The 15,150-nt window shown below is 40.1% G+C and overlaps 1 protein-coding gene across 1 annotated transcript in view; it reads left to right on the top strand.

Moving 5' to 3' along the window:
• The first annotated feature begins 2,515 nt into the window (after window positions 1–2,515).
• Window positions 2,516–15,150, top strand: part of LOC136554259 (protein ELYS-like) — a 38,533-nt gene continuing 25,898 nt past the window's right edge. The window contains exons 1-7 of the mRNA XM_066546105.1: window positions 2,516–2,636; window positions 3,680–3,933; window positions 7,556–7,736; window positions 8,519–8,726; window positions 9,564–9,680; window positions 10,403–10,487; window positions 14,829–14,979. Coding sequence (XP_066402202.1) covers window positions 2,516–2,636; window positions 3,680–3,933; window positions 7,556–7,736; window positions 8,519–8,726; window positions 9,564–9,680; window positions 10,403–10,487; window positions 14,829–14,979 — 1,117 coding nt within the window. The remainder of the gene's footprint in view (window positions 2,637–3,679; window positions 3,934–7,555; window positions 7,737–8,518; window positions 8,727–9,563; window positions 9,681–10,402; window positions 10,488–14,828; window positions 14,980–15,150) is intronic.

Here is a 15,150-nt window from a genome sequence, read left to right as displayed (position 1 = left end):
AAAAATGGTTTAGCTTTTGGAGTTCTACTTATTTGATGGTTCTTACTGGTGTTCGTGGATGGATTTTTTTAGTATTGTGGGCAGGAGTGTGCTGTGTTAACATATGAGCTTTCCATCAGGGAAGAATTCTTTTTGGGATGGTGAGGAGTTAGTTTTTAAAACTCAAATCTCCCCAGTAGAGGATGTTTGAATTTGATTTCCAGTTTAGCCCCACAAGGTTCTGTGCTCTTGGCACAGCAGGTAGGCAGTGTCTCCAGCAGGATGGCTCAGGGTGACTCAAGGAGAGCATGCAGCTGAGAAGTTTCCTTGCATGCCCTTACCTGCAAGATAATTGCTCACTCTTTTCTTAAAACTATCTTGCTATTATTGTGCTGTATGGTATTAATAATCATATACTTACCACACAGACATCTCCATTCTTATTTACAAAAAAAAAATTCTGGAATTTTGTGCTCTTTTCTAAAATTCCTTAGTATATATTGTCAGTCAGTGCTTTGTCAGGTTGGAGAAAGGGCTGGCAGGAACCTTATGTAGTTTAACAAGGGAAAGTGCCAAGTCCTGCACTGGGGAGGAACCACCCCAGGCACCAGTGTGTGCAGGGGCCTGCCCAGCTGGAAAGCATCTTGGCAGAAATGTCCCTGGGACACCCAGCTGGCCATGAGCCATCACTGTGCCCCTGCAGCAAAGAAGGCTGATGGTATCCTTATCCTGCCTGGGCTCATGAGGAAGAACTTTTGCCAGTAGGTGAAGGGAGGTGATCCTTCCTCTAGTACTGACTGGTGAGGCCTCAGCTGGAATGCTGTGTCAGGTCTAGGCTCACCAGCCTCTCAAGATGAGAGATGAAGGTGCTGGAGGGAGTGCAGTGAAGCACCACAAAGATGGTTAGAGGAGATTGGAGCAGCTCTTCTCTGAGAAAAGGCTGGGACACAAGACTGTTCAGTCTGGAGAAGAGAAGGCTCTGGGCTTCTCATCAATGCACATAAATGCCTGAAGGGGGGGTGTAAAGCAGGTGGAGCCAGGAACATTCCAGTGGTGCCCAGTGACAGGAACACGAGCACACGCTGAAACATTTCAAAGATGCTATTCATCAACCAGATGTGTCTGAATTAGTATTTGGTATTATGGGTTACTCCTAAAATATATCCACTAAATTGCAATTAAACTAAGCAAGAATGCTGATCAAATTGTGAGGCCTTTTACTCTCTGGAGCCCCTGGATACAGTGCAGAAGTTGTCACTTGAAACTGATACCAAGTACCAAAAGAGAAACTCAGCAAAACTACTGCAAGTGAGTTGTCCCACTTGGAACCTGATCTGTGCTAGTAGTAAATGCTGGCAGAGTGGTCAGGCTGGCTGGCTGCAGTAGTAGCTTTGCCATCAGCAGCATTTTTGTCAAAATGTTGACTTGTGCTTAGTGCAGGAACCTGATTTACCCTTCCTGCGCTTCATGTGCTTGTTGTCCTGCTGGCAGCAGATTTGGGAGCACAACCCAGCACTAGTGACCTGTATATAGTACCTTGAGATGCCATGAAGAAAACAGTACTGTTTGAACAAGACAGTTCAGTTTGTCTTGTCTGTCAGAGGCCTTTTCTATAAGCCAGGTGACTTGCAAAACATAGATACTTAAAGTAATTTGTATTTCCATGCATATGGATTATCTCATATTTAGCCACCTGTTTAATCCTGTAAATTGGTTCAGCTCTTCAGTTTTTCCAGGAAAAAAAAATCTGTCTTGACATACTGAACTTTTGTGGAGTGCATGTATGAGCATGAAACTGTCTGAGGCCTAGAAAGTTTTTCTCTAATACTGCAGAGATGTGATAAGGAAAGGCAATAGGAAGGAAGGGACTGGAATAAGAAATATAAGGATTTCAGCAGAGAAAAAGAGCAATCTTTTGAAGTGTTGTATTATATTCACCTCTTAAATGTATGGAAAAATACTTCTAATTGATCAGCTATGAAATTCAGTATTACTTGAAAGTATTAGCAATATGTTTTCTGGAAGAATTTGAGGATGAATTTGGTCAAGAACTTCGTATTCCTGAATGTCAAAAATAAACATGCAAAAAGTAAACAAGGCATGGCTGATCTGTGACATCTACTAGAAGACAATTGACAAAAATAATACTGTATTAAATCAAGGGAAAGGGCAGAGAGTTATATGTCTTAATGAGAATCTTTTTGAAATATGATTTTTCTGAGATCACATCTTGCTAACCTGTATGAGTAAGCTCGAACTTGGTGTCTTGTTCTCTTCCCTGTTATTTATCTTGTTCATCCCTCTGTGTCACTTGTTGTTGGTGGTCTTGTAGGCATCGGAAAAGCTCAAGATTGTCCTTTTGCTCTGCTGTGAGATGAAAAACTGTCCCAAGTGCCATTTCATTTGAGCAAAAAAAGAGCTACAAACGATGTATGGGAGATTTGTCTCTGCATACTGATGAAGCTTGGGTCAGTCTCAAAGATATTTATGGCTGACATGAGTCTCTTTGCCTTTTTTTCTTTATTTCCAGTGAAGAATGCGAGACCTAACAGCTCAGGTAACGAGCAGTCTGCTGCAGTTTCCAGAGGTGACTGTTGAGGCACTTGGGGAGGATGAGATCACCCTAGACTCTGCACTGTTTGGGAAGTTTTCTGGAGGTGAGCGTTTTCCTTTAAATTTGGATTTGGTGTGACATTGTTACTGCCTGAAGCACAGGGTCATGGCATCAGGTTGGTTCTGTCAAGTAAAATGCGTCAGGTTCTGATAGTGCTAACAGGATATTTTAACAATTAGAAGCATTGAAAGTGCAACAGCCTGCTCCAGTCCTGTGCTATTTAAATAATAGAGCTGACCATGCCCTCCCCAGTTCTGAATGAAATAGAAGGCAGTTTTCAAGGAAGAAATAGTGTTGTTTTGGGACAAATTTCTTTTTACCCGCTCATGTATTTCGTAGGTATTTAGTAGGATGCAGATTGAGGACCCAGTGAGAGTTGCTGACAACAGCTAAGCAGATTAGGCAGTTGACTTTCTAGGTGATCTGAAAGTAGAGCTGGATGCCTGTCTGGATGTCTGGGCTTCTGTTAAGAGCAGGTAGAATCTTATCTACTTGACTGTACTTGCAGTAATGGAGCTCATCCTTCCTTTGAGTTTGAAGTTCCTCAGTAGAGGAGCAAGTGTTAAACTCTTGAGTGAAACACCACTTTTTAAATATTTTCTGGGATCAGCTCATGTAAAAGTTGGAATTACACATGCAGTGCCCATTTTAAGATACTTTCCTGTCCAAATCCCTGCCCAGAGTAGTCATGTGTCAAGCACAATTCTTAAACTGGAACTGAATTGGTTTAGATGGGCTGTATTTGAAGTATGCTTTGAGACTTGTATTCCTGTACATATTTAGGTGTTTTTTAGCAAAACCAGGCCAAGTATGGTGTACAGGCAAGAGCTCAGTCTATTGTAATCTTTATCCCAAAGAGTGAATGTTCTTGAGTGCAGGAATGACAAGTACAAATGCAAAAGAATGGGTTTATTAATTTTAAGAATTATTGGTTGAGGACTGCAGTGGGTGATTTAAAATGATTGTCCAGGTGTAGGTAGGTTGGCCTTTCCCTTTGTTGCATTTGAGGGGAGGGCCCAGTGGCATTGCTGTTGTTCCAGTTGTGCTGCTGGGCATTTGGTGAGCGCCGTTCCTTTTGCCTTGCAGGCAGAAGTGGCCTGGCGTGGCTGGCGTGTGGCCCCCAGCTGGAGGTGGTGAACTCGGTGACAGGCGAGCGGCTCTCTGCCTATCGCTTCAGCGGGGTGAACGAGCAGCCTCCCGCCGTCCGCGTGGTGAAGGAGTTCTCTTGGCAGAAGAGGACTGGGCTCCTGGTGGGCTTGGAGGAAGCAGAGGGAAGTGTTCTCTGTCTCTATGACCTTGGGATCTCAAGAGTGGTTAAAGCAGTCGTTCTTCCAGGAAGGGTATGTATCTTTTTGGAGGAATGAAGGTTTTGTATTGTTTGGTGCTGCATTATCCTGTTTCAGGAAAAGCTCTTGTGCGTCTCTTTGTATGACTTATCCTTTTTATATTGCATTAACATATTGTCAGTTCAGATTATCCAGTCAAGAGAGCCTTGATGTAAAACCTTGGACTTGGCAGTTGCATTATCCTTTGAGCTTACTGATAGTAAAAAAAAAACATTGTAGAGCATATAATCACGAAATTCTCCACTTTAAAAAAAAAGGCATTGAAAACCTTTATTTTTTTTCAGACCAAAAAGGAATACTCCACTTAAATTGTCTGTAATATTCCTTTTCTAAATGGCTAATTTCTGTCTGGAATACTGCCCTTAAAGTATCTCAGGCTCCTATCATTGTGCCGTTAATGACTTTGATACATTCCCATTATTCTCAGACTAGGAAGCAGGTGAGGTGGGGAGAGAACAGATTTTTCTGTTAACTTAGGATTGGAAAAAAGATTTTAGTGAGTTATCTGTCAGATAGTTGGCAGATTTACTTTCAGTCTGCAGTCCTTGAGTCTCTTCTTGTTGAATATAGTGTTTGTGTAGATGGGATACAGTGGTGTAATGTTGATAATTTTTTCTGCCTTCTGTAACCCTTGAATTCAAATGATGTTGTGTCCCTGGGTCTCATTAACACAATGTAAACAAGAATCAGATTAAGTTATCAGAACATCAAGATTCACTGTGTTTTTATCATCTTAGAATCTGCAGCAAATAAATACTTATTTACTACTCAGTTTTCCCTAACATTATTTAGTTTGACTTACTAGAGTACAGGTCAAAGTCTTGTTGGTAGTAGTAAGCATTTGTGCTAAGTTCTAAAGATACAAGTCCTATCAGTGTTCCAGTGTGTTGTTTTGCTATCTGCTCAAGTTGTAGATGGAAAAGCAGGCTGTGTGCTAGCATGAACTTAAAATAAGTAAATTAGGTTTTGGTAAGTGGTGTTGGTGTGTTAGGTTTTATTTCTTCTATCTAAGTAAGCTAGGAAAAAGCAAAGGTTAAGAAGTAAGAACTATGTTGCACATTGAATCCGTAGCTGTGGAAGTGTTTTGAAATAGAAGCTAGTTCCAACAATCAGTTGTGTTAGAGAGTTGTTCTATACCACAAAAACTGATTCAGGAGCAGAGATGAAGCCCTGCAAGAAAGAGTTGGTTGTTGGGTGATGAAGGGTAAGAATTTTGAAATAAAGCCAAAGCTGCTCTGAAGGTTTTGCTTTTATGCCCTGAAAGCTCATGATTACAAGTATGTTTGGTCTGTTGCTTATGTTTGCTGCCTCTGTCTTTGGTATTGTGTTAGTTCATAGTCAGGACACAGGTATTGCTAATTGGAGTCTTAACTTTCAGGCTGTGAGTGGGAGTAAGGGTAAGCAAAAACAAGTAGATAAACTTGCACTTGGTGCTGTCCATATGTTTTGAATTCTTTCAGAAACTCATATTTGCATATTATGTAATGTATCGTTTGGGGGGGATTGATTTGTATGAATGTTTCTCTGATTTTCAGATTGATTATTTTTAAAGGTAAAATGTGGTTCTTAACATCACTTTCTGCAATTCTGTCATTACTCTTTTAAACTTTTAATGAGCACTGTGGTTTTGGGACTATTTTCTCAACAGGTATAAGTTCTGTTTACAGCTAAGTTGTACAGTTTAATTTAGAGCAAGTGCTCCGAGGTGTCAAGTTGTTAGTGTATTAATACAGGGTGTTTATTGTGACTGTGTGACTGCTTTTTAGGGTAAGAATGGATGTTGAGTTGTTCAGAGAATAAATAAATCTGTTAAAAAACCCAGACTCAGGAGCTTAGAAAGAATTTTGACATAATATCTTTGCATGTGTCTGTGAATATCTCTTGATGCCCTCTTGATATGTGTATGAGATGCAGCAGGAGACTGAAAATGATGATGAGTATGATTTGAATTGGATTCTGAATTAAAAACATGAAGTACATCAAATTGCTTTATAACAGTTGCATGTTTCAGAACTGTTGCATGGTATTTTCCCAAATTTTCCTGGTTCATATGAGGCAGAAGGGCAGCATTCAGATTCAGTGAGCTGAGAAAAGTTTCCTTTGTTCTTTCCCAGAATGAGTTGGCAAAGCACTAGGAGAATAGGAAAAAACAGTGCATAGCATAGTGGAAAAATATGTAATTTCAGGAGCTTCTACATGGAAAATTGAAGTAATCAGGGAACATTTTTGGAAGCCTATGCAAAACTAGTAAAGATTCATTTGGAGCCAGTTGTACAATGAAGAAAATAACTTGAAAAGAACTCACAAGCAACACTTCAACTTCGGCTAATTGCACAGCAAGATTTGTTCTGTGTTTCCTCTTCAGTCACCAATGCTTTGAATGCAAGAATCGAATCTGAGTAATCAAAATAGTTTCATTAATCCTCTGAGCAGCAGAGAGGATTAAAAATTTAATTTGAAACATAAGAAATCTGAAAGAAAACGAAGTTTCCCAAATAGCTAAAGATACTTCTAAGATTGGAGTTCTTGTGTTCAAGGTGAAAGGTGGATTGTATAGCAGGTGGCCAGGCAAATGCAGTCATAAGCAAGTGCTTGATACAGCATAGAAGAAAACCTCAGGGGCCCCGCAAGTTTGGATATTTTTCCCATTTCTGGGGTAAATAAACTGCATAAAAAGATGGACTACCTTGTGACACTCACGTCTTTGTTTCAGACAAACCTTTGTTGCTGATGTAAAGCTGTCTGCTTTCATGGTGCTGCATTTGTAAGAGGCCAGAAGATAGCCCCTGTTCCTGTGTTGTCCTGCTCCTTGAGTGCAGGAGCCCTGGTGTGCCTGTGTCTCTGCTGGAGCAGTCAGTGTTGTCCTGGGTGTGCTGTGGGCGCTGAAGGGTCTGTTCACCTTGTGCTGAGGTCATGGGGAGTGCTTGGCCTGTCAGGGAGCAGAGAGAGCTCCTGCCTCAGGCTGAGCAAGTTCTTGTTTGGTCTCTTGTTGTTGGTTTAGGCTGCCTTTTACGGTTTTCCCTACCATCTGTAAGAGTGCTGGTGTGCATTTCGAATGTTTGTTGGATATTATCTGTCAAAGTGAGGGCCAGCGTAGATTTTAGTCATTCAGCATCTCCCTCCAAACCTTTCTAGGAATGTTTCATTCCCATGGAAATGGTGCGTCTGGTGTACCCCACAGCCTTGTTTCCTTGCAGCCCTGATTTAGCTTACAAAATGCAGGGTAAAGGAGGCCTGGACTGTATCACAGTGCTGACTGATTGGCTTTGAGTAGTGGGAGAACTAGATCTAGCTTTGTCTTTATTATTTAAGTCCTTTATGCATGGTAAACCTTTTAGCATGTAATTGATTTCATGTCTCTTCTTAGATGCAATTATTTCTAAGTAGGAAATGGAAACGGGTAAGCTGTAAAGATGGAATATGCTATTTAAGTGGAGAGAGCTTTCTTTCTATTAATTTCCTTTCTGCTTGATACAACTGGGAGCAGTGATTTGGTTTTAAGTCTTATGAACCTGTATTTCCTGTCCTGTTTCTGATGTGCTGATGCTGGCTTCCCTTCTGAGGATTAATCCTGGGGCTGTCAAAGACTTTGACATTAACCTGCAGTTCCCTGCAGGTGACTGCCATCGAGCCCATCAGCAATGACGGCGGAGCCAGCGTGAGCACGCGGCACCTGCACCAGAGTCTGCGATGGCTCTTTGGAGTGGCAGCAGTGGCCACAGATGTTGGCCATGTCCTTCTGGTTGACCTTTGTTTGGATGATTTATCTTGCAGTCAGAATGAAGTAGAAGCATCGGGTAAGCTGCAGTTTTTAAACTTGAATTTAGGTGTAAGAAAATGTTTCCTTTCAAAACCCAGCTTGTATCCCATGAAGATGCCAGCGTGCTGACTGGCTGCTGGCATTTCTGACCTTGCCCACTGCTGGCTGTAGACAGCAGTTTGACTTGGTATGGTTCTGAACTGATCCAGAAATGGGAGTGGCTTAATGCTCCTCCTGATGTTCGGAAGGCCTCTTGCTGCCCACATCCCTTTGTCCCTGTGATTCTGGCCAGTGGGAGGTAGGAATTTTTCCATTTGAGTCAGTGCAGCTGTGTGATAGGATGTTGTGTCAGAGGTACCAGATTCCGTGGGAGTGTTCTCCTGTTTCCATCAATGGCTTGAGGCAGGCTTTAGGCTTGTGTTTAAAATAAATCTGGCTTATCAAAAGTCCTACATTTGGGTGAATGAATCCTGCAATTTGTGTTTTCAGATTGCAAGCACTGTTTTGGGTGTTGTGAGAGTGGCTTCAGGAGCTCATATCCCTAGAAGTAGCTTCCTCATGAGGCCCAATAAAGGAATTTGTCTATAATGGTTACATTTGTACCCAGTTTTGAAATAGAGAGAATACCTGTCCTACTGGAGAGTCATTCTCAGAGTTTTCTGAATGGGTGCAGAAACAGGAATAGCCAAAATAAGGTGCTGCAAAAATGGGCGTTCCATTTGCAGAATTAGATTATATATGTTGTATAATCACATCAGTTTTGAAATGCAACTTAAGTGTCATAATGCATTCATTTCTCACATGCTTTTATGTGTGTAGATCTAGAAGTTGTCACTAGAATTCCTGCTGAAGTTCCACAAAGAAGAGAAGCTGTGACCCGGGAAGGGAGGCATCTCTGTTTTCAATTGCGAAGTCCTTCAGGAACAGCTGTATCAACCCTGTGCTACATAAGCAGAAACAACCAGCTCGTTGTGGGATTTTCTGATGGCTACTTGTCACTATGGAATATGAAAACTTTGAAGAGGGAGTAAGTAGTCACTTCCACTTGGTTGCACTTGGAGGTGCAGAGTTCTCAATTTTTTGCTTCAGGAAGTCATGCAGTAGGGATGTGATAGAACTGATTTTTATAAGTCTGTTCTGTCCAGTCGTATTTTGTGGACCCAGGCAACGTGTGTGTTTCCCTGAGAGATTTGGAATGATTCACAACCAGTTACCTAAATTAGAACATCCATTGAAAGGCTTCACTGTATGAATAATGGGATTTTGGTGATCATATTCTTTAAAGTGTCCATGATGGATCTAGTTAGACATGATAATTCAACAGTTGATCTGTGCCTGAAAACACATTGTTTCCTACATTTCAGCCTTGATGGAAATTGGTGGTCGACTCATTCCTGGACCAGGAATATGTGAATGAAAGTTTGTTTGAAAGATTTGGAGATCAGAATAAGGGATATATACATTTTAAGCAATAGTGAAATTTAGAGGTGATTTGAAATCTGCCACTTGAAATATATGACCACATTCAGATAGGCGTTACTTAAGGAAATCTACAGTGCCTCACCAGAGACTATGTATGTATTGTGGATGCATTATGGATGCATAAATAGACAGTGGACACATAATTATATGCAAAAAAAAAAAAGATTGTGAAGATGCAATTGAAGTTCAGACGTTGGGAAGACAAATACTTAAGAAGTAGTGGCTTGTCAGTCATCAGTTGTTTTAAATGGAAGTATGACCATCTGTACTTTGAGGATAAGTATGCAAGCTGCTTTTTTCCCAGGAGATGCTTCTACCCTTCTACAAACAGCCAGAGCTAGCAGGCTCTCCTTTTTTCTATATTTTTCTTTTAAACCTGTAGGCACCACTCCCAGCTTGAAGGAGGAAGGATTCCTGTCTATGCAGTTACTTTTCAAGAGCCTGAGAATGATCCCCGCAATTGTTGCTACTTGTGGGCTGTTCAGTCTACACAACAAAGGTGAATAAAATCCTGCCATAAGTCACTGTTTTTTTTAATATTTGTTCACATTCAGTTGATATCTGTGTATTCATTTTGTTTCTTTAACTGTACAGGAGATGAAAAGTGATAGGCTTACAGTGCAATTTTTTCAGGGTTTTACATTGGCAAGAAGGGGCTTGACTCTTTACTACCTTGTGGAAGAAGGTGAAGGAAACAGTGGCTATGTTTTTGTGCTTGCAGTCTCAAATGATTTCCCTTGTTTCTTGATGACTGCTTCAAGATTTGGTTGGTTGGTATTCCCACCATGATATTCAGTACCATTTAAAGTGGTTTAGGCTGCAGATGCAGAACAGTAAACATTATCAGCAAGCTACTTAATCAGCACAGCTGTTCATAGACTGGCAGTCTTCTTAAGTTCAACTTAAAAGCAGTTTTCATGGAGAATGCTTTATTTTTATGAGCTATTTCCAGCAATTTAGCAATTATTTCCTCCATGTTGAATATTAAAGCTTTCCAAACAAAGGCATTGTTAGCATTTGTCCCTGAAGCTGTTCATGTCAAAATTTCTTCCTTTCTGTTTTAATGGCTAAATGTGACCAGTTATCATGCATTGGGAAGCAGTGTTTTTCTTTTCAGCAAGAGCATGCTCTTAAGTCAGTTTCAGCCTAGATCTAATAAAATGATAATGAGAATTGTAAAGCAGCTTTGTAACCAAATTTTCTCATTTATACCTTTTTCAGTGAAGGTGATGTTGTGAGTTTACATCTGTTGCAGTTAGCATTTGGTGACAGGAAACGCCTGGCATCTGGACAAGTCATGTATGAGGTAAGACAGGCCTGTATATGAGAAGACGAAAATAGTAATTTGTCTAAGTAAGGATCAGTTAAGTTGACCAGATTAATATTTACCATGAAAGATCAATGAGACTTAAGAAAAGTCTTTTGATGAGTCTTTTTAGGCATTCTTTTGTCCATACTTTTCAGAACAAGTCATAGAATCATGGAATGGTTTTGGTTGGAAGACCTTAAATATCATGTATTCCGATCCCCTGCTATGACTATGGATGCCACCCACTAGATCAGTTCTCTCAGGGCCTCATCCACTCTGGCCTTGAACACTTCCAGGGTTGGGACATCTATAGCATCTCTGGGCAGCCTGACCTCCAGATCCTCACCACTCTCACAGTAAAAAAATTCTTCCTAACATCTAATCTAAATCTCTCCTGTTTTGCTTGAAAACCCCTTCTCCTTTGTCCTATCACTATCTGCCCTTGTAAAATGTCAAAGCCTCCCTCTTTTTTATAAACTCCTTTTATGTGCTGAAAGGCTGCCCTTAGGTCTCCCAGGATGAGGTTGGACTTCTGGGCTGTGAGTGCATATTGCTTGCTGTCCACCAGAACCCCCACATCCTTCTTGGCAGGGCTGTTCTCAGTCACTTTTCCCAGTCTGTAGTCATGTCTGGGATTGCCGCATTCCAGGTGCAGCACCTTGCACTTGGACTTGCTGACCTTCATGTCCTGAGGTTCCCATTGGCCCATCTCTCAGGCTTCTCCAGATCCTTCTGGATGACATCCTGGCCTTTTGTTTTGTCAACTGCACCTTTCAGCCTTGTGTCATCTACAAACTTGCTTAAGGTGCACTTGATCTCACTGTTTGTGTCATTGATGAAGATATTGAAGAGCACTGATCCCCACACAGGTTTCTGAGGGACACACTCAACATCATTCCATACCTGGAGATAGACTGTTTGCCACAACTCTCTAGCTTGGTCCTCCTAAGCCAATTCCTTATCCACCCTTCTAAGTCGTCCACCCTACAGATCTGCTTGTCTTCAATGTAGAGATGGTGATGTCATGAGGGATTGTGTCAAAGACCTTGTAGAAGTCTAGATGGATGACATCGGTCAGTTTTCCCTCGCCAAGTCTTTCAGTCACTCCATTGTAGAAGATGGCCAGATTGGTCAGACACAATCTGTCCATGCTGAAGCCATACAATTTTATACTTCAGTGTCACGAGTTCCACCTAGATTCATCTGAGAGGAGCCCTTACACATCTGATTCCTGAAGAGGAAATGGCTGTTACAAATAAAATTACTCTTAATTTAAACATCACATGAATGGCATGTAGGAAGAGAAGACAAGGCTTTGAATAGCTTTGTGTTACCAAACTATAGATTTGAGCAAGCTTCTGTCTGTCTCTCTTTCTTTCAATATGGTCATATATTTCTCTTCATACATTTCTGATCTCTATTTTATAATCTTGTTTTTCTTTTAAACTCTGTCAGCCTGACTTCAAATACACCTACAAAAATACCTACAGTGTCTCTTCAGTGTTGATTCTGAAACTCAGTAGCTGTAAAGATGACTCTTGTTTTGAGTTTTGGATGGGTTGTCTCTGAAACCTACTCTTTAAGCCAGCAAAAGATGTATAATGGTATGATTTGGTCAGAAAAGTCTCTGTAAATTTTTAGAACTGATTGCAGATATGCTGTGGTATAGAATAGATAAAATATAGAAGGGGTATCATTACGTCTCAGATAATCTAACAGAGGCAAGAGGCACCTCTATAATGTTTTATAATGTTTAATTCTATTCAGCAGTATGCATGAAATTCTACCAAGATCTTTTTGATGGGAAAGTAATCCTAATTCACAGCAAGTCGTTCCTCCTATTTGACACTTGTCCTTGTATGTTCTCAGTAGTACAAAATGAAATGGAGGTAATCCTTGGATTGTGGTTCAAAGATTTTTTTATAATAGGGACTTTGAGTTTTGAATTTTTTGAATGAGTTTGAATTTTATGCTTTTTTCCTTTTGTCTGTAGGAAAGGACCTTCCTGATTTGAAAGTGTTGCTTTTGAACAGATAAAGGTTGGGTGTTGGGAGGAGGTGGTGTTTCTTTAAAATACATCATCTGTCATGGTGATGAAGTAGAAATACCTTCAAGTGGTTCAACACATCTGAATATGCATGTCATATCTTCATGTGCAGTTTTTAAGTGACAAAAATATACAGTGCTCTAGAGGGACAGAACACCTTGTTTACTGGGAGGTTTTTTGTGTTTGGTTTTGGTTTTTTTTAAAGGTTTTCGTTGTAGTTCACTCCTGCATCTTGTAGTGCTCTAAGCACTTTGGCAGGTTGATAGGAGAAAGGTTCTTTAATCTTCTCAAGATTTGCTTTTGAATTTCAGTTTTGTTTTATCCTCTTAAAAGAAAATTTTTAGCTAAGTCTTAGCAGTGACAAGGACAGTACCTTTTACTGTGTGCTGTATTGGGGAAAAAGCAATTGTCTCTATTTCCCTCATGGCTACTACTTTTTTCCTTCTGAACAACTTAATGTTAAAATGTGAGACCTTTAACTATTTGGCAGTTATTTGTCTTGGTTGTCTTTTCTGAACAAGATGTGACAAATGTCAGTTTATACCTCAGAGAGTTGAAATGTTTCATCGGTCTTTAAAAATGGATTTACTAGAAATTCCACTTGACACTCTTAGAAAAAAGCACACAAAGTGATAAAAAATGTTACTGTGTTTGTGACCTGAAAAACCTGTGGTGTAGTTAAAATAAGAGTTGGATCCCTCTACAGACTGTACAACCAGTAGTACATTCACAGGCATGTGTAGAAAGATTATAACAGGAACCAATCTTAGAAGGCTGTTGAAGAGAGCTGAACATCTGCACCCTCTGAGGAGGAAAGACAGGTTCTTCAGCTGGCTTACAGATAAACGACTTAATAGTGTACTTTCATGCTGAGACCTGTTAGCATCTACTTCCAAAAAATCCCCACAAAACAATTCTTAATCCATTCCCAAGGCATGCATCACGATAGGATCTGTGCTCACCAGTGGACACTTAAGTGTTGGAATACTTATTGTGGTCACAGATTGGTCAGTATGACATGATGGCTCTCTTCTCATTGGTCTTCAATGACATAAAATTTAAGAGTTGTTCCCATTTGCCAGGCCAAGCTTGAGTAAACAAGGAGAAATTAATCTACTGCTGCTCCTTGTTCACTGAGTATGTGTCATAGGAGCTTAAAACATTTGTCTGCTTACATCACTGCTGTACATCCCAGGAATCAGACCTGAGGCTATGAAACCATGCATTTTTGACTTCATATCATGGTAAAAGTCACAAATGGACCTTTTGGAACACGTGGCACTGTATTTTTATAAATGTGTCAGACTTGAGATTCTGTTGCCTTCAAGGCTGGTTTAAATCTGCTCAAGTAAGAAAACGGAAAGATACACTTAAATCAGACTTGCAAAGAACTCTTTTAGATCATCTCAGCAGCTGCTATATCTTGCAGATCAGTTCATGGTCCTGGAGCATATCCTTATCTTTGTTCTGCACAAGGCTTGAGTACAGTCTCTGTGTTCATGTCAGTATCTGACCAGTGCAACTCCTTTGAACACTGTCCTGTTTAACTGATCTGGAATGTCATTTCTCAATATCTTTTATGCACTAGAGTTCCTTAACTTGGATTTGCTTACCCCAGTGGGAAGAGCCTAAAATACGCAGCTTTGGTTAGGAAGTTGTCTTTGGCAGGAACTGTTTGGTATTACTTTCTCCTTCTCCTCTGCACTGAAAGGTGGAATGGCTCTTCATATATGAATGAAAGCAGAAATTTCTAGTCATTAAAATTAATGCAGGACAGGTTTATGGAATTTTAGTTCTTTATCTTCTGGAACTGTCTTTTAGAATGGTGAATTTCTTGTTCAGGACATCATCTCTGTTAAAATTGGTTTTAGTGATTAGTTATCCTACAGTGAAGATGAGGTTCTTTGCTTAGGCTTCATGTTAGTTTTTCAAAGAGATGGTTTTGATTTTTCTTATCTGCCTTGCTTATATCTTTTACTTCCAAAATTCCTTAATAAAATAGTGTGAACTGTGCATGCTTCAGAGCAAAGTTTTGCTAAGGAAATGCTAATATTTGAAAATGTGCAAAGCCTTTTCAGCCAATATCTGTTAAAATTTGACACTTAATTGTTTTGAATGTCAGATGTAGTTCTTATTTGCTATAAGAAATAAGTTCATTAGAAATAAATAAGTTCATAAGTTAGAAACAAGCAGTACAATATGCATGTTATATTAGATACATACATTCTTTCTTAGTGGATCTAATGAAAATTAGCTTCTTTTCTTTTTTTTGTTTTTTTCTCCCCACACAGGGTTTGGAATACTGTGATGAAAGGTACAGTTTAGACCTCACTGGTGGAATCTTTCCCTTGAGAGGGCAGACCAGCAATACTAAATTACTCAGCTGTCAGACCATAGAGAAATTTCGCAACCATGCTGACAGAGAGGACAACGTTAATGAAGGTTTGTTCTGATGTCCCTGCTTGGTTATTCTGAACTACATGGTTTGGAAATCTAAGCAGTAAATGCTGTTCTGTACCCACAGTCTTAAAGTCTTAAGTATTCATCTAGCTGACCTTGCTGGGCTTATTTAAAAAGCAAAATTGTTTGCTGAAGTTGTGTGGGACTTTTTTA

This window comes from Molothrus aeneus, chromosome 3 (assembly GCF_037042795.1).
Source record: "Molothrus aeneus isolate 106 chromosome 3, BPBGC_Maene_1.0, whole genome shotgun sequence".
NCBI classification, from domain to species: Eukaryota; Metazoa; Chordata; class Aves; order Passeriformes; family Icteridae; genus Molothrus; species Molothrus aeneus.
This window is presented reverse-complemented; position numbering and strand designations above follow the sequence as displayed.